The sequence below is a fragment of the Rhinichthys klamathensis genome, unplaced genomic scaffold (assembly GCF_029890125.1).
Source record: "Rhinichthys klamathensis goyatoka isolate OS25496 unplaced genomic scaffold, OSU_Roscu_1.1 h1tg000197l_1, whole genome shotgun sequence".
Classification (NCBI taxonomy): Eukaryota; Metazoa; Chordata; class Actinopteri; order Cypriniformes; family Leuciscidae; genus Rhinichthys; species Rhinichthys klamathensis.
In genome coordinates, this window is record NW_026606723.1 from 2,740,211 (window position 1) to 2,768,209 (window position 27,999).

At 37.9% G+C, this 27,999-nt stretch overlaps 1 protein-coding gene across 3 annotated transcripts in view; it reads right to left on the reverse strand.

The window, feature by feature from the left end:
* arhgap32b (Rho GTPase activating protein 32b) overlaps window positions 1-27,999 on the reverse strand; it is a 137,238-nt gene that overhangs the window by 67,382 nt on the left and 41,857 nt on the right. For all 3 annotated transcript variants that reach the window (XM_056263066.1, XM_056263065.1, XM_056263067.1), the window contains exon 2: window positions 7,536-7,649. In XM_056263066.1, coding sequence (XP_056119041.1) covers window positions 7,536-7,624 — 89 coding nt within the window. In that variant the 5' untranslated portion in view covers window positions 7,625-7,649. The remainder of the gene's footprint in view (window positions 1-7,535; window positions 7,650-27,999) is intronic.

Sequence of the window (27,999 nt, forward strand, 5' to 3'; positions counted from 1 at the left end):
GAGACACTTGTATGACTGACTTGGAATTTGATGTTCAAAGAGAAAGAAACTTCTTTTCTTTAAAAGACATTTAACCCGATATATTCGATGTGTTTTTATGTGTGTCCATTTGCCCATGTCACATTGTAATGACTATAATTTGTCCGTAACTTAAAAGTGAATTATAAATACCCTAGGTGTATTTTTAATGTAAATGTTTACCTATAACAGTCGTGTTTGATATCGTAAAAATGCCCTTGACTTGACTCAGCCAGATATATGTATGAACACACCGTAAAAGGTATGATTATGTGCATAACACATCTCTGCAGTAGAAATGACCCTTCCTAACACAGGTCATAATTTAATTAGACAAGCAGTCTGACAAGACAAAGAGAAATAAAACCCAAAGTCCCGCCTGTAAACTTCCAACCCTCTAATTGGCCAAGCCAACAGGAAGAGGCTGGATTTCTCATAGTGTTATAAATGACGCTTCTCCCCTGCGCTCGCTCTCTTCCTCCCGTGTCATGATGTAACGTCTCGCCTCCGGGCGAGCTCTTCGCCTTTCTTTTATTTGTTTCTAGTTTAGTTGTGTTTTTCATTTGTAGATAAGTCTCTGTGTTTAATTCCAATCGACGATTGAAAAGGAAACCCCGTGACCGTGACATATCTCTTCAGCAAATCCATCTACCAGGGACCTTTAAACGAGCGCGCGCTCTCTTTGAAGGAGAAACACGCGCACGGACCGAGAGACACACACGCTTCTTCAAAAGCCATGGAAAGATGCAACGTTAACTCCGCGTGATTTCCCCGTAGAGATCTTTATTCCCTTTTTGTTAGTCAAAGTTTTGTTTTCCGTAGCCGACTCAGTTCACTTCCACGAAGTGAAACGAACCTAGCCGAACTATTTCCCTTTGGAAATGTTACAACAAAGACTGTAAACCTCCGTTCAACACGCGCGCCACGCAGCCCACGTGACGCTTCCTCACACCCAAAGGACTCAGCTCACGCGGCCAGACAGGGCCGTACAGGAATGTTTCGGCACAGTCAGAGAGAAACCATAACATACGTTGATTGCAAGTATAAATCTCTTTATAGAGCTTCTAAGAAGTTTTAAGATGATGTTCCGTGTTGTAATCGGAGAGGTGAATGTCTTCCTGCCAATGAAATTCTCCCAATTTCTCTGTTCTCTCTCTCCCCATCCCCTTTCCTCTCTCTCTTACTCGCTCACGCGTGTACGTTATCCATTGTCCAAACTTTATGCATTTCTCGTTCATTGATGTCTTATTGTATTGTTCATTGTTGTCTATGTGTTTGTAAATACATATATCCCATGTAACCGTAGTAAATACATAAGTAGTCATGCCTTTATTAAATCCATTATATTCATTTTGATTGATGTTACTGTGTCTGCTCATACTCCAGGTCTCTGAAATGAATAGATCAAGCTACGGCTTTGCTTTATAAAATAAAAATACTTTTAAAGAGTATGTGTTTATAGGGCAGAAAACCCAGTTCTTCTGGCCAGAGAATTGCGTTTCCTGAAATCCTATGAAGTAAGATGATATGTGGGATTCCCCCAATATTAATCTGACAATTGAGCTAATTAAATTTTACCTGTCTGTAAAACGTGATCTATGCAATCAACTTGTAGTTAAAATGCAAGGATACACGTATGCATGCAGGTAAAGTGATAGATCCTCCCTTAGAGGGAGAGTAAATTCAATGTAAGATTGATCTAATCCAAACATGTATGAATAATTATTAATTACCAATTATTAATTAATTTATGCAAATTCCCCACGGATTAGATCCGCCCTGAATCCTTACAACAGGGATCACGGTAGGGGCGGAGGAGTTTTGTTGTATGTGAGAGATGTTTTTAATAGTAAACAGATTGTATGGCCAGAGGATATTCAACTTGAAGTTGTCGGAGTAGATGTATCCCTTTCATCTTCAATGTCATTTACCATAATATGTGTATATCGTGAACCATCTGCAAAGTTGGATTTCTATGAAAAATTTAAAACTCTTCTCAAATATTGTGATTTAAATAAAGAAATAATTATTATTGGTGATTTTAACATAAATTGGAATGAAAAGAAGGTTAGAAAACATCTTAAAGAAACTACAGATCGCTTTAATTTCACACAATTAATTCAACAGCCCACTCGGCTAACTTCACGTTCTAAAACATTAATAGATTTACTCTTTGTCAATCGACCTGAAATAATTACTAAAACATTTAATTTTATGACAGGTTTATCAGACCACAATGCATTCTTTTTTTTCAAGAGGTTAGTGGTTAGCTGGTGTGTGGAGGGAGTTCTGGCGCAACATGGCTGCCGTCGCATCATCCAGGTGGATGCTGCATATTGGTGGTGGTTGAGGAGATTCCCCCTTCTATGTAAAGCATTTAACATCATTCTGCGTACCCCCTCTCTTCCACATTTTCCATTAAGGGACAAGATTTGCCCCCTTAAATTGATTTTCAGGTTGATTTTTATAAAGGCAAAGTTTTTCTAACCCTATTAAATGTATGTTATGTTTTGTGTCAAATTCTTATAATTCCATTAAGTTAATTACTATTAATAATAAAATAATTTTATGAGATAATGATTTTAAAAAAAAATGAAGTGATACTTTTAAATAGTAAACTAAAACCAGCAGTAGGTCTTAATGAGTGAGTCATCGAGTTATTCTTTCATTAAGTAAAGCAGCAAGTGGCTGAATTTATGAATGGGATATGAATCATTGACTCTCCCGATTCATTCAAAGCAGCAGATTCGTTCACATAACGCTGTGTGTTGCTTGGAGACACAACAGTTCTGCGGTGGATTTCATTGGAACTATTATTTTGTTGTATAATAGAACAAATAGTATTGACAAAACGGTTTAAAATGTACATCACTTAAAGCTGTAGTCCGTAACCTTTTTGGGTTAAAAATTATCCAAAATAAATTTGAGTAGGTAGATAAACAGCCAGTGTTCAAAACTATCTGCTTGCCTTGGCTCGATTCAAAATGGTAAGCTTGTAATAATGTTTTTAATTCCAGTGGTACTGGACGTAATGACGACATTTTCGTCATTACGTCACATCTGTTCACATAAAGGAGAAGTCTCGGCTAGTAGGCTATATTGCGTGTGAGGATGCTGGAGGTGGAGATTTATAGCCTTTTCTCACAGCACTTGATACAATTAAAGTAATCAATTAGATGGCGGATCCAGAAAGGTTCGACAATCACCAGTGACAACTTGAGATTCACCCGTTGTAAAATGCAAAAGACTTCGGACTGGCTACAGAAAAAAAGAGACTGCAACCGGGCCTATGCGAAAACAAGGATAAATATCGGAAGGGCATTAAATGTAATCACAGACAATGCTGATGTTGTTAATATTAACAATTTGAGAACAAATTATAATTTGGTGATATAAGCGATCGTTAGATTTAATCAGTACGATTGACTGCAATGCTTTTTTTTCCTTAGTTGGTCAGAACAAAAGTGGATGTTACTTGTTCAGATCATATTTTCCAGTGAAAATTCTTATGTTGGTCATACTTCCAAAAAGTAGAATCTGTGATTCCGAATGACAGTATCCAGCCGCACATTCTCCTCAAAACATTGGATTCATTCCCGCTGTGCCGTGCCGAGGCACAACCCACGTAATGTTGATAATTCCGCAAATAACTGCAATTGCAGATTTCAAACAGAGATGGTGACAGAGGAAAAAACTACGGACTGCAGCTTTAATATTACCTTTTTGCAAGTTTAAACGTTGTACAAAATCAGTCACCTTTGCAATAGTGTGGATATTCTGGAAGAATTGCATTCTTGCTTGTATAATTTATCAACATTAAAAATGAACCTACACAGGGTATGTGTCTGCATTGAAGAGAGTTTGAGTCTTAAATCGATCCCTATGCACAATCTGTGTCTATATTTGTTCTTCATGCTAGCATGTGGCGTGCTAAAACCCAACTTTTACAAATGTACATTGTCAAAAAAGGCAGTAATGTAGCACGATTTGACAAGTCAGCTTACTCATTTGCACGCTGCTTGTGTGGATGCAGTCAGTTTTGATCGCAAAACATTAGGCCATTTGATTGGATAGTCATGTATTTGACCTTTAACGGCAGTACCATTTCCCTGTCTTTTTCACTAGATGCAGCATTTTGCCTGTTAGAAATACATGCTCTGATTTAATTTTATTTTAAGGTTGGGTAGAATTAAATGAACGGCAAAACTCAGCATTTTATTCACGTGTCACCTCACATACCCTAGTTTGGGAACCACTGCCCCAAGGCAACATCCCCTAAAACAAATGATTTTAAAACATTTTCATTAAAAATGAAAAATTTGACATTATATCAAATCACAAGCATACAGTATTTTGGCATTTTCAATTGGGAATGATCAAAACAATAGCCAGCCTTTCTAAACAGTGCACACAGAAGACACCAGGCCTAGAGCTCGCTGTGCCCTACAGGGGCACTTTCTATCTGCAAACTCTAGTGGCAGAGTGGCAGTGAAGTAATGCAAGTCAAACCAGCCCACACAGAGTAACACTTTCCTATTAAACTCACTAAAAATGAAATGGTTTTTAACATGAGAGGATACTGGCACTGAAATCAACAGCACAGTCAGAGACCATATGCTTCTGCAACTCTACGATTTCGGAGAAATGAAATGGTCTACTGGAGGACTGGGGCATCAAAATAAGACTAAACATTCTCGCTTGCTTTCACATAGTTATGTTATATCACATAAAATAGTTCACCAAAAACAAAAACTATCTTTATTTACTCACCCTTATGACATTCTTTCCTTTGAGGAAAGTTTTTGTCATGCAAATACCAAAAAAAGGAGGGTTATCAGTATCATTGAGGGTTATCATTGTTTTTTGGTGATTTGGAAAAGAGATAAAGTTACTTACAATTCTAGTTTTGTTTTCTATGAATAACAGAATAGCAGGTTTGTGAAGACATGAGACTGTTTAATAATGACAGAATGTTAATTTTTGGGAGAAGTACTGCTTTACACGCAGTGCTCTATCTCACGCAGGGACAAGTCCTGCAGGAATGCTTCGTCACTGTGAGGACGAACAAATTGTCAACTGATATAAAAATGCTGGTAGAAATGCACTCTGTCAGCATGCAATATTTCAGGAAGCAGAGAGCACTCCCCTGTTTGCTCAGTATTACCCAATCACGGACAAAAGAAGATTCTGGGCTAACACAAGTTTATTTTAATGAACACTAAAAGCAAATCTGCGAGGCATGTCTTACAGAGAACTCAATAAATAAATTAATTATTTTTCTTGTGCCGCTATGAATCTACAGTACCACATCAAAAGACATTTTATTTTACCCAAGTTGTGAATTTGCAGCCTGAACTGAATGTAAAAAAAAATAAATAATAATAATATAGAGAGACAATAAATAGACATTACATCTTTGTGCTTCATTGTCTTCACAGGCTGTAAGCAAAGCAAACATGCACCACTACTATTGCAGATTGGCTGGTAAAAGAATTACTTTTATTAGCAGGTTAACATAATGATTTCATTGATCAAGTAACTATTTGTTACACTGTACAGTAAGGTTGTAAACATTAAGAGCCAATGCACACATTATTGTCAGTTGCATTGTCGTTATTGTTCAATGATGTAGTATTGGTCATTCAATATATGCATTAATGTTCATGTACAACAACAGTAGTATGCATTAATTTTAAGCAAGGGTAACACTGTATAGATTATTTTTTATTGTTAGATCATGACTACTAATTGCATTAACTAATGTTAGAATTATACAACCTTATTGTAAAGTGTTAACTAGCAATCAATAAATGGATAGTCACACATTCATTAAAGCTAAAACATAAATAAGGCATAAGTTACGACTACACGATTAACTGCTTGTCAGTACTATCAGTATCTCCCAAAAAGCATTTGCGTGTGAAAAAAAAGATATAGTTCAAAAGTCCCACTTAACCTGCAATCACTTCAGCAGTATGGTGTTGAGATGGGTGAAAATGAGCCTTACATGGAAACAGAGATCTAATGTTTAAGGATTAAGGCAGTGGTTTAAAAATCCAAGTAGACCAAGATCACAAACTCGTTTTATCACTTTAGTGGCCTTCAGTGAGGCACTAAACCTCCAAGTTGCTCAGGGCAGACTGGCCCTGCAATCAGTGCACAGTAAGCCACTTTGGATAATAACAGTCTCTTAAATGGCAATTAAATAGCCACACGACTAACTGATCTACTTCAGAGGTCTCTTACTGCAACCTAGACGTCGATAAGAAAGGTACCAAAGTTTAGGCAACAAAATTAACTATTGCATACTCTTTGCAGACTGTTCTGCACTTTAAAAAGCTTACTTGCCTAGCTGGAGGCTATTCAATGTCATAGTCCTACTTTAGAGGCTGCTTATTTAAGATACGCATGCGGTGCAGCGGCAGGACAGCATATTGAAGGATTGCAGAGCTCTAGGCCATCAGAGTACCAGGGACTGTGAAAGCAAAGCCTCAGCACAGCTTACGCATTTCCCCTAGTGACTATGAATCATAAGCATGGGTGTGTATGAAAATGACCACCAAATCTGGAATGCTTTCCACAACAGCTGAGAGAACACGCTGCCTCCCCTTGTCCTTTTTCTTGCCTTCTTTCGCTGATGTTGTGCTAATATTTAATATATGCTAAGCTGTGGCTGCCATGGCAACCTTAGGCATACCAGATTTGGACTGTTCAAGTGAGGCTGAGGGCTAAAATGGCTGGACAATAATCCTCAAAACACAGGACAATCGCTGCAGAGCCCAAAACCGTTGGCGGGAAGGTGATAGGAGAGGGATTTAGGGCAGAATTTCAGAGGAAGCCAAAGCATCCAGGCTCTCGTGAGCGCTGCAGATCATGTGACTTGCGCTCAGAGCTCAGCCGTGAGAGTGGATGGGTGGGTGGGAGTGTACTGGCATTGTAACGCTTTTTATTGGCTGCCACAGCTTTACTACTCAGCATCGTGGATTTTCATACAGACTGTGCACTCAGCACCATGTTATCTGACTGCAAAATCTGGGCTTTGATGACGGCAGGGATATATATGAGGAATGACGTTATTCCGAAGAAATAAATGTTCTCATGTTGGGTATTTATCAGTGCTAGCAGCTGGGTAATGTTGTTCTGCATACACTATGTTGGATATATGTACACAACTCTCTAAAAACCTTTAGCTTACATAGTTTCTGCTGCATCTGCGCGGACCTCCTAGAGCTCGCACTTCTGACATTTCTCCTCAACCCCTGGAGAGGAATAGGATGTACGTGCCAAAGCCTTTGCTGCGCACACACGCTGCACACAGAAATAACCTCTACAGTTATGAATGAAACAGCAGGGAAGCAAAGGGCATGCTGAGGCAGGGACGCAAAAACTCACACAGGAGCAAGAACGCAACACACACACAGAAACAAACAGAAACAATCAGGTACCTTAAACGAGTAAAATAACCCAGGTGAGATCTCCCCCTAGGAGGTCTGATGAGGAAAGACATTGAGTCTTACCTGTCAGAGATGTCATGACTTCCTGTGGCTCCAAGCAGTCCAAGAGCTGCACTTCCCACCACTGCAGCAGCCCCACTGCCAGCCTCCATGATACTGACTCACTGCAGAAGCAGCCTGCCAGAGAGCGAGAGAGAGAGAGAGAGAGAGAGAGAGAGAGAGAGAGAGGGGGGGGGGGGGGGGGGGGGGGGGGGAGCAAGGGAGAGAGTAAAAAAAGAAAGATGTAGAGTCAGTACAGAGTTAGAATTGAGAGACGAAGCAACTTGGGGGCGAATGTGAGAGTTAAACAAGCAGAGGAGAAAGGCGACCGTGAGATTGTGTGTCTCTGGAAGATAGCAGAAAACTAGACAAATCTCTGATCTTTACTCTAAGGTACTTTCAGGATGATGCTTAGACTTTAGGAAAATGTTTTTCTCTGCTTTCAAATGGTGATATTGCATTCATTCACCTTGATCTGACAAGACCATTAAAAAAATCAGAAAAGACAATCATTAAAGACATTCAGATTAACCAGGTTGTTATGTGGTATTTTGAGATTATCACATCAACTGATACCCGTACCTCATTTTATTCATAAATTGAAAATACCCATTATAAAAACCCTTAGGAAAATAGAGGGAACCAGTGGCGAATTAGTCTTCAGGGCTTTGACGTCAGTCCTGCAGCACTCCAATGCCAATTCAAGGAAGCACAAGAGTAATCTCTTAGAAAATATTATTATTATAATAACAAAAACAACATTAACACAGTTAGCTATATTTAATTTCAAACAAAGCATCATTTAAAAATCTTTTTTTTCCACATTTTCTGCAGTACGCCTAGAACCATCAAGTTTGCTTTTTTTCATCCTTGTCTCATAATATCGGCATCAGCTGTTGAAGATCCCGTATCAGTCGTTCAATAAATCAATAAAAACATCCAGTGTAAGATGGTATAATGTGTCCTTCCCTTGTGCAACTACTTAGTGGAGGTTATTAAATCTTGTTAATAGTACCATTAAAGTTGCCACCCAATCAGACACAAAGCTAATGTTTGTCACACAGAAAAACTCCCACCCCAAAGCTCTGTGTGGATTTAATTGCAGAGACAGGAGATAAATGACAAGCTGAACAAGAGAACATTCCTCATCCATTTAAAACAACAAACCCCTAAACCCACACAGCCATCCTCCTTTAGTAGCCATCAACCACCGCCATGCGGCTTTCTTTGTGTCCTTTGAAGCAGACAAGGGGAACTTTATGAAAGACTGGCAGGCAGAAAAATTGTAGGAAGCGCCGTACACCCACGCACGCTCAAAAAGCAACATCATGTCAATGAGAGGGATGGGCTGTTGTGAGAGTTTGACACTGGTAAAGAGGAACTTGTGGAAAGTTTCCTTTGTAAACGACTCTTTCAACGATTTCCGTGTTGAGCAACTGGTTGCTGCGACTGTTTATACCATTATATTGCGACTGTTATATTACATTAGAATGAATATGCTACAGGTGATTAAAGAATATTTTTAAGTCATCCATTTAATTATTTAATTATTCTTAACAAAAATGCCACAAATAAGTAAAACACGAGGCAAAACCTTTTACGGTACTTGCATTATGTTGTTCTATGTGGGGTATTGACAAAATAAATCTCAATATTTTCTGGGATTTTGTCGATAACGATCAGATGATATTTTGCTGAGCGTGTTATTGTGCTGGTACCTTGGCTGGTTTAGGACTGCCGTGGACAGCTGACTCCGGAAGCTTTTGTTATTCTTTATATTTTGAGAGATTGTTAGTTCACAGAACTGACAGAAATTTAATTTTCCAATAAGTTTAAATGGATTTTTTTTTTACCTTTTATATCTGCATTTGTACCTAAATAAGGGCAATTTTGTCATACCTAATAAAATGTAGCCTATGCTAATTTTATGTAAAATTATTACATCAATCAAATTCAGTTAGAATAATAAGACACTATAGGGCTGTTACCAATCAAATGAAATCAGAACCAATCAAATCTTTCTTTGCAATGCAGAGGAAGCTGCATCTGATGTGGCATTTAGATGTATTTCTTTAATGCAGCTCAGAGGTGACAAATGCATTTAACCTGCAGTTACAAATGCATAATTGATGTTTAAAAATAAAACATGGATAATATATATGACATGATTTTAAAATTGAAAAGATACTTTAAATATGAAACTAAAAATGCCTGTTGGTGATGGCAAGTCATTGTTCCCGAGCGAATCATGGAGTCATTAATTCAACCGATTCGTTAAAATGCCTGATTCATTCAGTAACAAAACACTGCTGTGTGTTTCTCATAGACGCAAAACAGTTCTTTCTGTGGCTTTGTTCGGAACTATTTTTACCGGTCATAGCAAAACAGGCAATATTGTGTCTAAAATGTAAGTCACTTAACCGTTTATTAATTTGTATAAAATCAATATCGCATTTGCAATTGTGTTGATATTTGGGGGTGGGGGTGGGGGAGAAGCACTCTTTGTATGATTGCTTAATGTCATATGATATAAATATAGCCTAAACAACTATTAGTCATACAGGGGCATTTTAAATCATGCAGTGCACTCTTAAAGGGATACTCAACCCAAAAATGAAAATTCTGTCATCATTTACTCACCCTCAAGTTGTTGCAAACCTGTATGAGTTTCTTTCTTCTGCTGAACACAAAGGAAGATATTTTGAAGAACGATTGGAAATTTGGCACCATTGACTTCCATAGTATTTTTTTTTCTACTATGGAAGTCAATGGTGCCAAACAACTGTTTGGCTCAAATCGTTCTTCAAAATATCTTCCCTGCAAAAGACGCTTTCCAACAGGTTTTATGGTAGTTTTTGTCCAAGTCAAGTCAATGGAGTAGGACAAAAACTACAATAAAATCTTTCAATCTTAACCGTTCTATTTCATCAGAAACAATCTTAAAACAGGGCTTTAAGTGTAACTGTAAAATACCGAACTTGTCCTTTAATGCACATGCACAGTAGTCTAGCCTAAACCGAAAAAGGCTACAGCATGCAGTGCATGCACTCGCTAGGTGTTTTTGTTTAGTTTTTTGAAAATGAGGGACATACTTGTTATTTTAATGATGTGCAAACATTATCAATTAGTGATATTATATATAAACGCATACCCCTATGTTGTTCTATCTTTTACTACATATGATAATTCATACTCAGAAAGTAGAGCTGAAGTGGCCTTTCATTACAAAATAGGGCTGTCACGATTACAAGTAAATTCAAGTGCTTGTTTTAAAAAAAAAAAAAAAAAAAAAAAAAAAAAAAAAGGTCCTAGATTGCACCATTCAACACTGGGGAATAACTCCTGACATTTACATTTCATCACAACAATTCAGTGTTTCATAAGATTCAAATTACTGTACGGTCATCTTATTCAACTGCAGGAGAAACCGGGAAAAACATTTCAACACTTGGCTGACGCTCGTCTTTGACAAATGAATGGCTCTCTGATCAGTGTTCTCCAAACAGTCTCAACACTGTTCACTCAAAGCGGTTTCAATATTATCAGTAAAATAAGCAGAAAAAATGTATACCATTTTTGTCCTGGAATAGGTCTAGACCATGAGAGGCTATTCTTTTTGTTATTTTGATTTTTCAAATTGAGCTTACATATGAATTTATCTGCATCACTTCATGCATTGCAAAGACAAAAGGAGGACTATACACTTTTAAACCTAACTGTTCCAAACCTCCAGACCGCCACAATGGAGCACCAGATTCATGAAGATCTGGTTGAAATATGATCTCATTGACAGGCAGACAATCTGTCTGGTGTAAGACATGGTGGCCTGCACTAATATGAGAAAGATGGGATTTGTTAACATGGCATTACATCAGAGGGCAAAACCCTGCCTCTGCAGAGTATTACCTCAACAAATGTAACACGAGGCAGGTCAGAGAATCTATTAGAATATCCGTAGGGATACACATCAGTTTAAAACTAGGAATCATGTTTCTCCCCCATTTCTCACAGCTGTCAGGCAACATCTCAATAATACAAGATTCATATTGTCTGCTGCTGGCAATAGTATGCATTATTTCTGAGTGAAAATAACGTACAAGCGTGAAAAAACAACAACAATTGATTCGATACGTTTCCACATCTGTGAAATGTTTGGTAAAAATCAAAGAAAGCACAGAGTAAGTAGTGCACGAACTGCAAAAAATTATTTTCCTTAATCAGTATTTAAGCCAGTATTTTTTTTTTTTAAAGAAAGAAAAAAAAACCTCTTTAAAACAATTTACTTGAACCAAGTAGAAAATGTGTGTAAAATATAACTTTTTTCCTGAGAATATAGCTAGAGCTTATTTTTTAAGCATAAACCTCTCTAAATTGTGTGCTTAAAAAAAGAAAAAAAAGTTAAATCTATCTTCTTTTAAGCATGTTTAGAGGTTTCCTCTAGAAAACAAGACAAAAATACTAATTAAGAGATTTTGCTTGCAGTGTAGCAATTGTCTCTCCATCCCAAGATACGAGCACTTGTTTTGACTTTGCATAGACAAAGGAGAAGCTAATGAGCAAACTTGTACTCGGTAAATAGGAAATTACTGTAGGTTGTGTTGAAGAGAAGAGCATATCTATAAATCCGGTGAAAAGACCAGAGATAAGAGTAAACAGCATCCAGCGGGTGAGTCCATGAACAAAACACTGCCAGAGCTCCGATGAAGCCCTGCCTCATTCAATTATATGCCAGGAATACTGCAGCTTTGAATGGATTTACACAGGATTTGTATAGCCAGATCTTAAATCTGAGAATGAGAGGGGGAAAAAAATCCATATTATATTTAGGTTATTTTGAGCATTGCTGACCCTGTGAAAAATGACTGTGCTGTAGGTTCAGATGCAGCTGTTCATCAGATAAAAGTACAATTAAGACAAATTCATCAGTTCAGACTTCACATCTCCAACCACCATACCATGACCAGCCATGACCAGGAAAACAGCCACTCAGCAATCACCAAAAAGGCATAATTTCAAGCCTAAAACTTGAGGAAATGTGTACAATACATCATGTGGCAGATACAGAGTGATGCGTTTTGGAAATAGTGCTATAATATCACTTTCTGTGAGAGGTGACTCAGCATGTCCATCCCCTTTCATTTGGAGATCGGGGAACTTCTAAAAGCTCTGCCAGATTCAATACAGTGACCTGCCAACTTTGCAAAGAGGAGATTTGTGCAGTCACTAAAAAAGGGAGAGTTAGGTAAACAGCATCATCAAGGTAAGACCTGTCAGCGTGTTATGATCTATAAGGTTATTTATCTTGCTACTGTCGCATTAGCATGACAATTTTAGACCCAGAACCTCTGCGAGAATAATTAGCATGCTTAAAAACGCTTTGCTGCCCATCCCGTGGGCATCGCTATTAGATGGCTGTTCATGCTTAATTAGACAGAGAAAACAAAGGGACAGTTTGTACTGTTAACCAACCTGAACTTGCTATATTTAGAAATTATCAGCCCCCCAACGCTCCTAACAAATTTAAAGCAACACAAACCCAAATGACTAATGAAAAATCCTATCTTGAAGTTTTACCCATGGACATTTACTTAAGGCTGTGTGTGTGTGTGTGTGTGTGTGTGTGTGTGTGTGTGTGTGTGTGTGTGTGTGTGTGTGTGTGTGTGTGTGTGTGTGTGTGTGTGTGTGTGTGTGTGTGTGTGTGTGTGTGTGTGTGTGTGTGTGTGTGTGTGTTGTTTATACAGTGTTGTTTGAACTATTTCAAAACATACGTTATGGCTGAATGGGCATGTCGCCCCGCATCAAACATCAGTTATCAATTGGACTGAATCTTGGGAGAAAAGGTCAGTGCTGATGAATAGCCCGGGCTCTGCTTATATTGCTGGATTACATGGGAAGTGGGCAGCAATCTGAATGAATGGGAACGGGCAAAGACTGCTGGGCAGAGAGACTCAAGCCTAGAGAAAAAAGAAAAAAAACTGTGGCTCAGTGGGCCCACAGAAGAGACTCTCCACTCCAAACAATGCAGGCCGGAAACCTACGGCTTGAGCAGATCGCCTGTATAAATCCAGCAGAGTGGGGTCGCAAAGAGATCAGCCCAGAGTCCCACAATGCGGGCCCCTGCGTGGGCTACAAGGTACGATCAGGCCTACTAAGACTAGAAAGCTGGGAAAATATATTCTGCAACTGTTTCATGCATGTGAATCCTAACACTGTACAATGCGGTGCTCTATATATCAGTGGTAAACAGGTAAACTAATAATATAATTAACTTAACAGTAACGAATGGACGTAATCAAAATGCTAGACATCATAAAACCTCCCCCCTCTCCCCTTGTGTTCAAACTAAGTCACCAGGCCCAAAGAGGCGCAAAACCAGTTCTCGTCAAACGCTGTTATCACCTTGGCTCTCCTCAATAAGTAGGCATCGTGATTCACGCAACATTGAGCAGACTAGGGCTGGACCCAAATATTCGAATATTCGTTCGGTGGGTTGGTATTCGATTTGAAAATGTGACATTCGAATATTCGTTTTTTTGTGTGTGTTTTTTGCACACCTGGCAACCCCCTGAAACGGTTCTCATTCGCGCTTGAATATGTTTTACAGTTAACACTATAAAATCTGGTGAAATATAATACTTAACATATAACTTCGTTATAGCTACTTAATAAATATATTTGCTTATTTTTGGACTACTAAAAGTGTTCCTGCAACGTGAGTATTCTCTGGCTAGAGCGCAGAACAGCGGAGTTTGTATGGGCAGAAGTGCATGCCTGAGCTTGTGTTTTGGGTTAAGCTGCGTTGCTTTGACATTGTGGAAAATAGAATAATAGAAACAAAATGTATTATCCTTTTTACCCGTTATTATCAATCTAAATTAATCTACTGCAAAATATTGTTATTGAAATTGTTATTGCTACCGTGTTCTTTATTTAGGCTATTACACTTCGTTCATTTATTTTTCGTTTGTCTTTATTTAAATTTCGTTTGTCTTTATTTAAATTTAGTTTTTATTTATTTAAATCTACCCGACTTTGTCAGTGAGAATATTATAAGACTATACCTTATTAAAAATATTGCTTAAGTTAAAAGACCTCATGTGTGTGTGTTTTATATGCAGTGTCCGTTCTCGGAGCATATAAGCCGTGCTCGCGTGAGGCGCGCTGCTTCTTTATTTAAATCTACCCTACTTTGTCAGTAATTTGTTAGTGAGAAAAATATTAGAAGACTTATTAAAAATATTGCTTAAGTTAACAGAACTGTGTGTGTTTTATATCACTAGTGCGTGCAGTGTCCGTTCTCGGAGCATATAAGCCGTGCTCGCGTGAGGTGCGCCGCATCTTTATTTAAATCTACCCTACTTTTTCAGTAATTTGTTAGTGAGAAAAATATTAGAAGACTTATTAAAAATATTGCTTAAGTTAACAGACCTGTGTGTGTTTTATATAGTGCGTGCAGTGTCCGTTCTCGGAGCATATAAGCCCTGCTCGCGTGAGGCGCGCCGCTTCTTTATTTAAATCTACGCTACCTGGTCAGTAATTTGTTAGTGAGAAAGATATTAGACTACCTTATTAAAGATATTGCTTAAGTTAACAGACCTGTGTGTGTTTTATATCACTAGCAGTGTCCGTTCTCGGAGCATATAAGCTCTGCTCGCGTGAGGCCCGCGCGCTTCCCGCTTGCACTGTTCTGTAGTTTATTAAAAGTTTATTAATTCTGAACGTGTCGCGTCTCGCCTGTCTATATCGCACCAAATACGACACTGCACTCCTTGTGAAGTCGTTTGGATGAACGGTTCTCGAAATAATCAAAATGCAAATGGACAGACAGATATATAGAGATTCCGAAGCTTCGAATATTCAATGTTCATTACTACCGAAGCTCAAAAAATGGTATTCGGACCAGCCCTAGAGCAGACACGTTCAGTTTTTAATTGTAGGCTAGTGTCTGTTCTCTAACTGAACTAAATAATTTGTATTAGGCTATTTAAAAAAATTTTTTACAATTAAATTGCAGTGGGGGCTATGCTGCGGTGGGCAAGTGATGTAACCAGTGAATTAACAACCCGATCACACTAAATGCGCGAAAATAAGTTGTTAAGTGCATAGGATACGCATGGGTTGGTTAGGGTAGGTTTAGTAGTGGTGTGGGGTGCGTGTGTATTATACGTTTGGGTAGAATTAGTGGTGTGGGGTGCGTGTGTATTACACGCAAAAGAACTGCGTATCAAATGCACGCGAAAACTGCGTATCATATGCACGTAAAAACTCATTTTCGCGTATAAATTGCACGATAATACACAATGCGTGCTATAGAGACGCATTTACGTGAGAACAGGCTGGAATTAAAGATGTTAAAAGTGAGTGGGTTCAATATCATTGGTCTTAAAAAGAGGGTGTGTCTTGTCCCCATGTGTCCGACACCTATGGGAAAAAGAGATGTTATGTTTTTAATTATATAATTGTTTTCGATGTTTTGCGCCACGCATTACGTAATCACGTTGAAAGGTCACACGTGACATAGGCAGAAGTACCGACCTAGTGTTTACAAAGCGAACGTGCAAAAACTAAGTCAAATGCCATTTACACCCTAGTTTTTAAAAGCCTCAGAAATCTTTTGCAGGTGTTTAGAGTTAATTAGTTGATTCAGATGATTAGGTTAATAGCTCGTTTAGAGATCCTTTTCATGATATGCTATTTTTTTGAGACAGGAATTTTGGGTTTTCATGAGCTGTATGCCAAAATCATCCGTATTAAAACAATAAAAGACCTGAAATATTTCAGTTGGTGTGCAATGAATCTAAAATATATGAAAGTTTAATTTTTATCATTACATTATGGAAAATAATGAACTATCACAATATGCTATTTTTTTTAGAAGGACCTGTATATATATATATATATATATATATATATATTATTTATTTTTTAAATGACAGATCGTTTCACTAGATAAGACTTTTATTCCTCGGCTGGGATCGTGAAGAGCCCTTTGAAGCTGCATCGAAACTGATATTAGGACCTTCAAACCGTTGGTCCCGTTCACTATATGGAGAAAAATCCTTGAATGTTTTCCTCAAAAACATTCATTTCTTTTCAACTGAAGAAAGACAGACATGAACATCTTGGATGACGTGGGGGTAAGTAAATTATCAGGAAATTTTAGTGGACTCACAACTCACAACATCACACATCTGGTGAGGAAATCCCGACAGCGGCTGTATTTCCTGAGAAGGCTGAGGAAATTTGGCATGTCAGGCAAAATCCTCAGCAGCTTCTACAGATGTATAATCGAGAGTATCCTAACCAGCTCCATCACAGTCTGGTTCGGCAATTGTACAGCACGGGACCGCAGGGCTCTGCAACAGGTGGTGAGAACAGCCGAAACCATCACTGGAACAGCCTTAACAACGCTGGAGAAGATCTACCAGATCAGGGTCAACAGGAGGGCCCACAACATCATCAAGGACAGTAGCCACCCCCAGCATAACATATTCACACTTCTACCATCCGGAAGACGCTACAGAAGTGTGAAAGCAAGGACAACAAGACTGAAAAACAGTTTTTACCCACAGGCCATCAGACTTGTGAATGGTACTTACCCAATGCCCCTTCCTCCAACACGGCAAACTGCCCTCTGATCGTGAGAGGTGTAAACGATCCCCCCCACCTTGTATGTATGTGTGTACAATCACACATACGCACACAGACAGAGGATCATGGGAGTGAACTGCTGACAACCTACTTTTGCATACTTTATTTATTTGCACTTTATTTATGTCTCCTTGATGTCTAGTCACTTGTTATTTATGTGTGTCTTAATTGATGTCTGATGTTGCTGGGAGGATTTGCAGGATAAGAATTTCATTGTACTGTGTGACGACTGTTTCCTGTGCATATGACAATAAAGTTTGAATTGAATTAATTCAGACGTGAACTAATCCTTTAATATCGGGTCAGAAAACTAAAGTAACAGACGCAAGCCTATCCTCTTATTACTGAGCTGAGCAAAATTATCCGGTTCAGTTCCCTAAAAAGAGGTTAACTAAAGGATTAATCGACTGACCAGAAAATATATTAATCTTAAAAATAAGCAATGAATTAATCGACTAATCGCAAAAATAACCGATAGATTAAACGATTATCAAAATAATCGTTAGTTACAGCCCTAATTTGTATATATTTTAAAATGTAATTTGTGTGATGGCAAAGCTGAATTTTCAGCACCATTACTCCAGTCTTCAGTGTCACATGATCCTTCAGAAATCATTCTAACATGCTGATTTGGTGACATTTTGCCATTTATGTCACTGAAACCGTGACATTTTCTTCAGGATTCTTTGATGAATAGAAAGCTCAAGTGAAAAGCATTTATCTTAAATAGAAAACATTTATAAAATGAGATGTCTTTCCTGTCACTCTTGATCAATTTAATGTAGCCTAATCTTGCTGAATAAAAGTATTAATTTTATAAAATTATATATATATAATAATATATTGAATGGTAGTGTAATATAGTGCAACATTAACCACAGCCTTTATGCCAAAATAGGATGAATATGAAGCAATTACTTTCACTGTTTTGACCATCGTTAAAACAAACAAAAGCAACAAGTTTTATTTATTTTCTTGCGCAATGATGCAGTTTGTTCAAACTGATTACTGCAGAGGTCTATTAAACAGCAATGCTACATGCTCACACAAGAACAATATGAGATTCAGAACAACAGGGGAGAAGCATTAAAAACAGACTGAGAAAAAAAAAATTGAGAATGTGAAATGACTCACGACTGCGCTGGGCACTGAGGCTAATTTTCTTTATGGTTCCACAGTGCTTCTGTGGAACGGTTTAGTGATTTCACTAAAGTAGTTCATCATCACTTTTTGGAGCCAGGTTCAGAGCTAAATAAACTCAACAGAAGTTAAATTAGTAAATTCTGTCACCCTGATGCAGTTTCACTATTCAGACGCTAAGCCTTAAAGGCCAAACCTCAGGAACCTTGTGAAGTGGTACAGAGAGAGATAAATTATACCAGTTAGACTGTTTATCAAGAGAGAAAGCAAGCATATTACAATGGCCTTCAGAGGACTCTAAATGTAATAACTGATAATGAAGACTCCTTGTAGTTAGTCCATCTACTCGCTACTTATCGAACGTGGCCTCGCCAGTTAGCACTGAGTGTCCTGTTTATCATGCTTAGATAAATCCTAATTTTAGTGGCTGTGCACGTCATAGACTGTTCTGTTTCCATTTCAGTTGTTACTCTGAATAGCCTCGCCCACTGCGAAATCTCATTGGCCCAAAAACCTTCTCCACATAACTGTACATTGAGTACAGTGTGATTGTCACATTGTGCAGCAGTATCACGTTCAGTGTGGATGAAGCGGTCAATCAAAAGACCTGCAGGCCAGCGGTGAACACAAACTGCATGAGGTCCCTGCATGGATTAAATTCTTTGTGAACTGTCTCGATCTCATCGTCATGCCTCTTACTTTGATTAATGAGGCAGAAATAACACAGCATGATAATCCTGTCAGTGCCATCCCAGCGATAAACAGGAACAGCACCTCACCTAAGCTCTTCCAGCAGAGATGCACAGGCCTGATAAGCATCCCTTCTCTCTTAAATGCAAAGAACTTCCTTCTCCTCTTCATCCCTGCCCAGAAAAAGAGAGACAGAGAAATCTAGGCTGCCAACCACCAGCATATGACATTAATATTCATGAAACAGAGACTGTGAGTTTCATCAAGGCCTCACTTTTATTTCACCGGCATCTTTGCTCAAAAAAGACAGAATGATACACTACCTCATTACATAGAGAAGTGAACCAAAAGCTTGTTGCTTAAAGTATGTCTGCTTGCAAGGCCAAAACACAAAATCCTGCTAAAGCTCCAAGTCAGCAGCAACAAGGCTGATTTGGGAAGTGAAACTGCCATCATCTCATTGTCATTTTCTCAATGCAGCACTGAACTGAATGCCCTAGTTAGTTTCAAATGCACAATCAGATCCATGCCCTGTGTCGCTGACATTAATTATTCCTCAGTGTGCAGGAAGAATAGGTTATGTCTGCATACATGGATGTATCATTATGCTTAATTGCTTTACAAATTCTGGCTAACCTCATGTTCGATTCAACAGAAATTCAAACTATGGCTATATTTAAAATAAACTTAATAATGAGCAAGGAAATGCATACTTTCCCCTGCAGGAAGGAAAAAAATGTGAAGTAATTTCCAGACTGACCGGGAAATTACTTGTTGCTTGCATGACTATGCATCCAAGCTACAAATAAAGCTTCAAATTAAATTTCATAAACTACAAAGTCATATACTAACTGTTACCTATAATGTACATTACTCATTTGTTGGTTTGTGCTTGGTTATCCAAAGTGCATGTTGGCGCCATGATGGATTAAAATTTGTATACAGAAAGAAAGTGACCTGAAATGTTGAAGGAAAAAGGTACAAGAATCTAAAAACCAGAGCACAAAAATTTCCTTTAGCAATGTCCAGAGATTACGGTGCTTGATGCAGGGTTTCTACACATCATTTTCCATTTCAAAATTGCATACTTCTCCAGATTCAATTTACAATATTTAACAAATGATTCATGTGACATTATATTTGGTATATAGTTCAATCATCTGCAGGGATCGCAAAATTTCAAAATCGCTGGTAGCCCTTTGGGCAAGCACTCTTCAGATTTTGGTAACCCGAAATGAATTTTACTAGCCCAAATAAAAGGACAATTTTTAACGTAGAAAATTGGTTAGGAGTCAAAACATCAATCAAAAACTTTTTCAAAACAAATATCAACAAGTGCACTGCTCCGTTGTTTGACAACACTAAAAGTGTTAATTATCTAAAGGAAATGGAATAATTCACATATTGAAGTGTAGCAATAAATAATAATAATAACAATACCAGACTTTTTTGAGGCAAGTAAATGGTGCTCTAATTATTTTATGCTTTTTATAGGAATTTTATGCTTTTTATAGCAGAATATATGATGGTCAAGTCACCTTTATTTATGTAGCGCTTTTTACCATACAGATTTGTTTGATTCAAAGCAGCTTTACAGTTATAGTGTGTTAGCACATGGATTCAAACATTCTAACACGCAAACTAAAGCATTAATGTGAAAGCGGAGCTTTAATTTTTATTGTGCATAGGTCGTAATTTATGGGTGGGACATGTCCCCAGCACTTTTTCTCAGGGTCGATATTGTCCCCCACCACTTTGTGAAACATTTTGAGGCACAGATGCACCTAAAACAAATCAATAAAACATCTCCAGTCCAGTTAACTAGCAGAGCATTAATTTAGTTCTTTATTAAATAAGAGACAATCTAGTGCTAAAATGTGTTGTGTTTTAAATCAAGCGGAGTGCTCGTTGCCGCATCAGTTGCATGGATACAGCGTTCTCTTGTGGCTCGCGCAGTCTTCACTCGGACGCGCTCTTCAATCTATCGCCGTTGCGGAGACTCTCTATTCGTTTCGGTGAAATCACAAAACAAAATGCACACAAACGTGTCCATGCTTGATATATACTGTAACCACTGATGAACATATTAGGTTTTGATGAAAAATAATCATCTATACGAGTGCGGATTAGAACCCAGAACCTCTGACACGCTTGGCAAAAGTTTTAACCACAAGATTAAAGGTACATAAGCCTTATTAATTCACATGAAAATTCTCGGCACTAACAATATTAGTAGATTAAAAGACTAAATTAAACCCAATGTAACGTTACAATTGAAATTGATTTCTAGAAAATGTGTTATTTTTTTCTAAAATTGTTATTGTACATTATTTTGCATTGTATTAGCATTTTGGTAATTAGTCGACTAATCACGTTTCTATTAATTTAATTTCTTAAAGGTGCTCTAAGCGATGCCAAAACATTTTTTGTCACATACAGAAAACATCTTCTCACTATCTCCTTCTGGGCCAACCCGCACCACGAAACATAACAAACAGTGTTCCAGTCAATAACCAACAAGAAGGATTTGGGGGTGGGGTTTGGGGGTTTAGTGCACGTACACATGAAGGGGGGTGTGGAGGAGAGAGAAGCATGAAGAGGGAAGTTAGAATTATATTTTCTTTAAGTTTGATATGGCCGACACACGACCAAAGAGACAACATTCCGATGAACAAATTGCAAAGAAGAGGGAAAAGGATAAGGAACGCACGAAGTCCCGAATTTAAATTGGAAAAGCCTTTGAAAGGTGGCAAGAACTCCTCCGGCAGAAGGGCTTCCAATCCGACATTCAGGTAGTGTGTTCATTCATTCAGCTCTGTTTTTGCTGGACAGGTGGGTAAATCCTTTTTCTTTTCATTTTTTTTCTAAAATGGACACATTCATGTTTGCCTAACCAACACAAGGGGGCGGGAGGGGACGGGATGAGGAGGAGGGAGGGTCTAGCTAGCCTCCGTTTTGTTTGACAATACTTCGAACGTCAACAAGAAGTGACGACACCCAACATCGCTTAGAGCACCTTTAAATATAAAATTCAATAATAAAATAACTAAAAATTATTATTAAACTATTAAATATTATACTGGGGGGAATACTACACCATAATGAGCCTTTAATATAAAGGCGTAATATACAAATAAATATGCACTTTCATATGGATCAGAGTATTTGTTTTCGATTTTAATTAGTTTGTTTAAAAGTAGACATTAAGTCGTTTCCATTGTTCTCAAGAAATGCAAGTGATCACGCCGACGCCTGTGTGTCATGCAGTTAAAGTGCTAATACTTTAGCTTCCACACTCCTCACAAACACTTGGATATGTGCCTAATAATAGCGCACATTTATCTAGGTTAACGTTAGAGTGAGCAGCCAAGTAAAGTTGCTCCTTCTTACATGTTTCAAATGATAAGCCATATTTGATGCCGAGAGCAAACTAATTTCCATGCATGATATACTGTAATTGCCACAAGGACCCACCGTTAACGATCTGTCCCTCATGGACTGTGTGACTTTGCCACTTCCTGTGGAGTATTTTTTTCTGCTACTAATTGACTAATACAATTTTGGTCGACAAACCGCTTTCTGGTCGACTAACGTTTAGTCGACTATTAGGGGGCAGCCCTACCTAAAATGCTTTATAAGCAGCATATATTCCTCTCTGACATATCGGTTTGATGTTGCACGACCACCAAACAGCAAAATACAGTCTGAATTAAATGAACGTTTGCTCCTTTATCTGTTGCTGGTTTGAGGAGCACATGCACATTCGTTTAGTGAAATTCAAAAGAGACTCTTTTATTGTAAAGACAAACTTTTACAACAATCACTAAACTTTTGCCATGAATTAACTCTGCTTGTATGATACATTTATTTTTAGAAATTCTTTCTTTTATATTTTAGAAAACTGAATAGGGGGAAATAGCCTGGAAACAAAACAAAAACATCAGCTGGAAAAGACTTCCATACTTCTCCAAATGGCGAAGCTGTTAATGGCTTTCAATAATAATTTTGATTATCAATTTTTTATCATTTGCTAAACATTTTCTTATCAATTAACTAGCCTCTAACCTTGAGAGCACAAAGCTCCACAGTGGTGTGAAACTCCGCTTCTGACATTACAGGACAACAAAGTCACCCAACATTATCTTTTCTGCACAATTAAAAATACTAGCTACCCATTTTTTCATAACACCCCATTACACACACACACACACAAACAAACGTTCAAAGTGTATCTTCTACATCTATGGGTTCTTCTCAATTAAATCCAGAAGCCAGTCAGTACTTCATGGTACACATCTAGGAGCAGATTCTTCAGACTACTTGAATCCCTTAATTAGGCCGCAGTATAAATAGAAAAGCACACTTTTGAAGAACTCTGCATGTATAGAGAGGATAAAATTAGTGGCCCAACATCAGAGGAGCAGAATATGGCACCACTTGACTAACCAGCTAGTAACATGGAGACACAGGCTTGTCTCAAACCAATGATAAGCAGGAAGCTACTGAAACAGAACGTCAAATTAGAAGCAGCTCTTTGCAGTGTGGATTACCTGGTAAAGGCATTCAGTCTACTGCAATATCATGCTACACTGCAGCAAAACCAACAACAACATGTTTTAGAGAATATATGTTGAATCAAGCTAATTTTCTTACCCTTCTTACTCAAACTCACTTAATTAGAAAAAAAAATCCTAATAGGGTAAGAAAAACCTTTCTGAAAGCAACTCTTGAAATATATATTTATTCATGTTATGGCTGATAACGGATAAATTGTAAATATCAAATGAGTAAAATGTAAATGATCAAAATTGCAGTAGTGGCCAAAAGTTATATACGACCTTATTTATTCAAACTTTTTACTAAATATTTTTTTAATATTTTGTATGCATGTCATGAAGTTGTGCCTGTAGTGTAAATCTAATGTATGCATTCCACATTCCAATTGTATTATGCGTCATGACGCAACGGAACAATTTTTGTGGATGTCATTTTGTGGACATACCAAACTAGCACTGATTATTCCCAGCCAATATTTCAATAAATCACTAATACATCAGTATTAGTTATTTAAGCTAATTTTTATAGCGCAAAAAGTTATTTTGTGGGTTTTAGTGAAAATGATGGAGTGAGCTGTCCTCTGCAACCAAGAAGGCTATTGTTAAATGGCTAAATTTGGTCAATCGGTTTAGGATATTGCTCATGTGCAGGATGTTAATGTTCACAATGTCCACCGAATTACTTCAAAGCACCGTGACACCACTACCATGCAGAATATAAAGTGCTGTGGCTGGTCACGGAAGACTAGTGAGCATTTTGACAGGAGGATGAAAATCACCTATATGTGGGACCACCTCAAAACAGCCCCTAAAGCTCTGGATGAGACCTCCAACCTCCAATTTCATCTTGAACTGTAAGCCGACGGCTATAAGAGGCTGGATTGAGTTGTGTACCAGAAAATAAACCATTTATTAGTTTTATCTACTGCACACAAAACAAAACAAAAAACACCTTGCATTGGCCAATGAAAATAAGGATTGAAGTGTGGAAGATTGGAGCCTTGTTCTGCAGTCCGACAAGTAAAAATTTAACAAGTCATGAGACAACTGCAGTGTTTTAATGCCAAAAGCATGGCGCTATTAAGCAAGGTAGAATAAACATTTAAGGATGCATGTCTGCAGCAGGTGTTGGAATAATATACAAAGTTGATGGCACTTTGAATATGGACAAATACTTGGGAATCCTTCCTGATGAACAATGTAGCCAAGTATAGAGGATCTGTCTGGAGATTGAATGTGAATGAATGATATGATCCAACATGATAACGATCCCAAACTAAGTTGCGCACTAAGTTGCGCATAATGAAAGTGTTCATGCTCAGCATTTAGAAGTCTTTAAGCGGTCAATTCAGTCCCCTGAAAGCCATTGGGTGCATATCAATTAGCTCCCTAGCTTCCAAGGTCATGAATCAGTATATCGAGTACACAAATTAAAGAAATGGTAAGGGCAGTAAGGACTATTTCCGGCAACAAGACAATATCCTCATTGTACAACATCACTACTGGTATTTATGAACAATAGCAGAATAGCATATTTTTTTAAATGTTAAAGTACATGATGATAAATATCTTGCTTGTTACATATTGTGCAACATTTTAGCCGTAATTTTTTTTTATAAATTTTAGCTAGATTATGTTCATTACCTGTCTAGCGATGTATGTTTATGCTGATATATAATTAAATAATGGTTTGTGTTTTATAAAACATCATCTATCGCGTGCCATTATGTGGGAGTTGGCTCACGTGATTTATGTTTCATGCTTCACAACTTTCGCTAAGGCAACATTAGCCCCTTTCACACAGAGCGTTGATCCCGGAAAATTGCCATAAAATTGAGAGAGAGCGCCTCCTGTGTGAACGCAAACACGTCCCCAGGATTGAGTCCGGTATTGATCCCGGAATGGGGACCTAGTAAAATTGCCGGGAACAGTCCCCGAATGCGCCGTGTGAACAAAAGGCAGGATCAATGCCGTAAGGGGTGTGTCGTATTGATGACGCTGAGATAGTTCGCCAGCTTAGTGAAACGGTACGCGATGAGCTAGTTTATGATCGAATCAAAAAAATATATTAAAAAAAAATAATGCACGAGAGAGAGAAAATCGCAAATCATACGCAAACTTAAGTAGCTGCAGAGAAATTACAGGTCACATCGATGTCACGTGTCTTTACGGGATGTGTGTGAACGCACGCACAGATTCCAGAAAATTACTGGCAATGTGATAAACCAAAAACAAACGATCCCAGGACAAATCCTGGGATACATTATCATTGTATTTTCCAGAATCTCTCTATAGTATCCAGCTGCAGACCCGCAGCACCACCAGTTTCAGAACCCCAGCGCCAGAACCGGAAGTAAGGGGCGGAGCTTACGTTCTAACACCAGCGCCAGGACCGGAAGGGTGGGGCGGAGCTTACGTTCTAAACCGAGTAACGCCACCTAACGTTTTGGAGCGTAATTTGCTTTGACACGAAACGGCATGCTTTTCTTACACACGAAACGTCATACTTTATACGTATGTTAACGAAACACAACATTATAAACGTACAGTATGAAAAATGGATATTCATTTTCAGATTTAAAGATTACATTTAACAGTGCTATTCAATTGTTAGTGTTTTTAAAGATTAAGTTTTAAGTGAGCTTTAGATGATGGCAAAATAATCTAAACGTAAACAGAGGAAAATATTCAGTATCGGATGATTAAAAAAAATAGTAACAACACACTGCAAATATAAAACTACAAAATTATTGTATATAAACATTGATATTTTGACTGTAAAAGAACAAATGTTCACATTTTATTCAAAAGACAAAAGTCTAGGGAAAGCGTGGGCTGGTGTAAAATACTACTCAGAGAAATGGATTGGAGAGCTAAATGTTCCTGCACTTGTCCAGAAGCTTCCACATTTTGATTTCAGCTGCACAATAGCAGGATTCTATCTCAGTGTTTGCACCATCTCTCTCATTAGACAGACCTGTTTGATCTCAAGAAGCCCTGACCCTAATTCAGCAAGTAGCATGCATTCATGGGGTAATTCATAACAGAGCAGTGGAGGAAATAGGCCACCGCTCCGAGGACTGCAGCAAATCTCAATGAGGTGCCACAGCGAGACCGTCTGGGTTTCAAATGGCAGAATGTCTAAGCCTAGAGCACGTACAAACACACACACAAATATTATACAAATACACACAAAGCATGAGGCGGGAACGGTTTTAGACCAGAATGACAGTTAAATAAAACAAATGTTTCAATATTTGTTTAAACTCATACATAAACACTGGTTGTAATAACAGGCATTAATTTTTCAACATGACTAATGTTTTGACTACAGAAATCTGAGACTTTTAAAAGTGAGATGGAGTATAATGCTTGACAAAAACATTACAGGAATGACCAACTATGATAAAACTTCTCTGATAGATAAGTGCTGTCAGACAAAACAAATGTGTTCAGTCACTCGCTGTGCTCAACCGTAACCTTATAGTCACACAGAAGGACACATGGATTTTGCTTATGAGACACACAGGAGATAAAGGAACCTTGAGGATCCTGCATCCAACCATTCCAGCTGCCATGGCATTCGACACTAAATCAATACCACTGCACCCATGAGGAGAAATATAATATTCCCTTCTGCAGTCTCGAGGGCATGAACATAACACCTTCCCAACCCATAATATCTAAATTCATCCTCTTGGCATCAAACAGAGCAACAACTTTGTAAATGACATTCAGTTGCTCCAATAGGAAAGAGAGCCTGGCTGAAGACACGACAAACGAACTCCACTTGACGCCTGTCATAGAGTGAACTAACTGCTTACAACATCTTAGCATGAGTATGATTAAGTATAATTATAGTGAAGTTGGTAGGTTTGAGGGAGGCCTATTTTACATGTCAGTATAAGGCATAAAAAAAAAAAAAGTTTGGTTCCGGTTTGTTGGCAGTTGAGGTCATGGGTCGGTAGGGATTTTTTTTTTTTTTTTTTTTTTTTTTTTTTTTTTTTTTTTTAGTGGCAGCAGCAATGGATAGGTAGGAAATTATTCAGGGCTCGACCTTAAGCCTTTTCATGTGCTTGCCCTCCGAACAAGTAAATCTGTCATTCACTTGTCAGAGTAAAAAAGTTGCTTGTCCGGATTTTTTAAATTTTTTAAATTTATTTATTCTGAAGCAATGTTCTCATCAGTGTTCAATCAGCTTTGATATTTAAATTGGCATATTGTAATATCTGCACCTTTGAAGGGCATCCCCTCCCCCAATCTTATTAAATGCCCTATAGTGTCGTCTTATTCTAAATAATTGAATTTATTGATCAAATTTAGGAATTTAAAATGAAAGATGAAGCATACTGTTACCCTAAGTAGGGGTGATCAAATTAAATAATTTACACTGAAAAATTACAATTGCATAAAATAATGTTATGAAATTGATTTAAATGTACAAATAAGAA